We start from the raw sequence: 2,664 nt of genomic DNA on the forward strand, positions 1-2,664 counted from the left end.
TGGGAGCCAATGTGCAAAGGCACCTGCTCTTGTCACATCATCACGCCCAGGGCCTTACTGTGCCCACTGCCCACCAGCCCCGCCAAACACCAGGATCCCCTGGCCAGGTCTCCCCACGGGACCGCCCCCCATGATTGGCAGGTGCTGTGGTGCCCCTCCCCCATGAGCACAGTCTGCTTCTCTGACCTGGCAAAGGGCAGGGACCTGGCACAGAAAGGAGGGCAGCCTCCTCCATTAGGGGGGCAGCCTCCTCCATTAGGGGGGACAGCCTCCTCCATTGGGGGGCAGCCTCCTCCATTACAGTCTCTAGCTCAGCCGTGGGCAAACTACGGCCCGCGGGCCGGATCCGGCCCGTTTGAAATGAATAAAACTAAAAAAAAAAAAAGACCGTACCCTTTTATGTAATGATGTTTACTTTGAATTTATATTAGTTCACACAAACACTCCATCCATGCTTTTGTTCCGGCCCTCCGGTCCAGTTTAAGAACCCATTGTGGCCCTCGAGTCAGAAAGTTTGCCCACCCCTGCAGTCCCTTGTGGGGGTGTCTCGCTCGCATCACAGTGTGCATTCACGGGGTGCAGCCAGCAAGCAGGCATGGAGAGTTTGATCATGAATGGGTGCTGGAGTTTTTAATGCTCTTCCTGCATCTCTGGGTATATCTGTGATGTCTCCTTAGCCGGTTGATATGATGGATCACATTGATTGATTTTTGAGCCTTGGACACTTGGTCATGACATAGAATTTTTTTCATATCTTGTTAGATTTGATTTGTTATAAGTAGACACAGGTGAGTATACATATTTTTTTCTACATATTTTTATTGATTTCAGAGAGGAAGAAGAGGGAGAGGCAGAGCTGGGCGTTGGGCCATCGGCTCAGAAAAACAATGCAGGGCCAAGGCCACAGGCGGCCTCGCGGGAGAGGCCTGGACGGGACCCTCCGGACGGACGGTGTTTTGAACCCGCGGGGAAGGAAAACAAAAATATGTTTTGCTCCCGGAACTGACGGGGGATGATGTCAATGGAGCCAAGGCTGCTGCTGCTGCTGCGAGAGAGAATCGTGGATCGGCTGCCTTCTGCCCCCTACTGCGGATCGAGTCCACAACACAACTCGGCCCGACTGGGAATCAAACTGTGACCTCCTGGTTCATCGGTCGACCCTCAACCACTGAGCCACCCTGGCTGGCCTGACTTGCTCCTATTTTATTGCAGACGTTTGCATCTATGTTCATGAGACTGGGTCTGTGGTTGTTCATTTTTGTCATTTGGTTTGGGTATCAGGGCAATGCTGGCCTCGTAGAAGGACTTAGGAATTATCCCCTCTGCTTCTGTATCCTGGAAGATTGAAAGAACTGGTATAATTTCTTCCATGAATGTTCATCAGTGTGTGGGGCTGGCTCCTGCCAGCGGCTGAGCCGGGAGCCCCTGCAGGCCGTGTCCGGGCCCCCACCTGCTCCCCAGGGGCTGCCGGGTGCTCTGGGGAGGCCTGGGACAGGTGACACTGTGTGACCGACAAATGTGCCGCTGGACACACACTGTGGATTTCACAATGTTTCCATTCACCACACAAACAAAAGAGCCCTCACTGTCCTCAGACCAGGGTGCCTATGTGCCAGGAGGTCAGGGCACCCGGGGGCCAGGAGGTCAGGGCACCGTGCGGGGCCAGAGAGGGGGAGAAACATCCATGATGAGGAGGTCAGGGCACTGGGGGTGGCCGAGCGCAGGGAGAAAACAGGACGCGGGCAGCATCCAGCCGCCCCCACCTGGCAGGCTCTGGGACTGTGGATGCCTGAGGCCCCGGCTTCCCCATCTGGGACAGGATGGGCCGCACCTGTGAGCTCTATTTTTTTATTATTATTATTCTTTACTAACTACACGTTCTTTTCAGAAAAAGTAAAATGGATTTTTTTATTGATTTCAGAGAGGAAGGGAGGGGGAGAGAGGGGGAGAAACATCCATGATGAGAGAGAATCATGAACCGGCTGCCTCCTGCACGCCCCCCACTGGGGACGGAGCCCACAACCCAGGGCCTGTGCCCTGAACGGGGACTCGAACCCTGACCTCCTGGTTCCTAGGTTGACGCTCAGCCACTGAGCCCGCCGGCCGGGCTGAAGTGAAATGGATGTAAGTGATGTTACCATGTGCCATCGTCCTGCCGTGGAGATATTGCCCATGTTACCATTTCCTTTTGGTCTCTTTCTGGATGTGTGTGCGTCTGTGGTGGGTGTGTGCATGTGCCATGTGTGCTGTGTGGCAGGTGTGTGCTGTGTTGCATATGTGTGCCGTGTGTGTTGCATGTGTGTGGTGTGTGTGTTGTGTGTGTGTGCCGTGTGTGTGACAGGTGTGTGGCGTGTGTGTGGCAGGTGTGTGGCAGGTGTGTGGCAGGTGTGTGCTGTGTTGCATATGTGTGCTGTGTGTGTGCTGTGTGTAATTTTGAAATGGCCCCACACTCGCTGTCGGTTGTACAGCCTTTCCCGTGTCACACGTCACAGACGCCTTGTCTGCAGTGTGCACCTGCCCGCGGTGCTTACACGGGTGCACACAGATGCACACGCACGCACCGGGGTGGCCACAGTCTCCACCCGTGGACGAGCCCTAGTTTATGGCCTCGGCCTGCGTTTCCGGCTCTGCCCTGCACTCGGGGCTCCTGAAGGTAACGCGCCC

The 2,664-nt window shown here is 55.3% G+C and overlaps 1 protein-coding gene across 1 annotated transcript in view; it reads right to left on the reverse strand.

The window, feature by feature from the left end:
• The window catches only part of IGFBP1 (insulin-like growth factor binding protein 1), a 9,475-nt gene extending 7,301 nt beyond the window's left edge, over positions 1-2,174 (reverse strand). The window contains exon 1 of the mRNA XM_014530529.1: positions 2,139-2,174. Within this exon, the coding sequence (XP_014386015.1) occupies positions 2,139-2,174 (36 nt within the window). The remainder of the gene's footprint in view (positions 1-2,138) is intronic.
• Between the last annotated feature and the right edge of the window lie 490 nt (positions 2,175-2,664).

This window comes from Myotis brandtii, unplaced genomic scaffold (genome assembly GCF_000412655.1).
Source record: "Myotis brandtii unplaced genomic scaffold, ASM41265v1 scaffold743, whole genome shotgun sequence".
Lineage (NCBI taxonomy): Eukaryota > Metazoa > Chordata > Mammalia > Chiroptera > Vespertilionidae > Myotis > Myotis brandtii.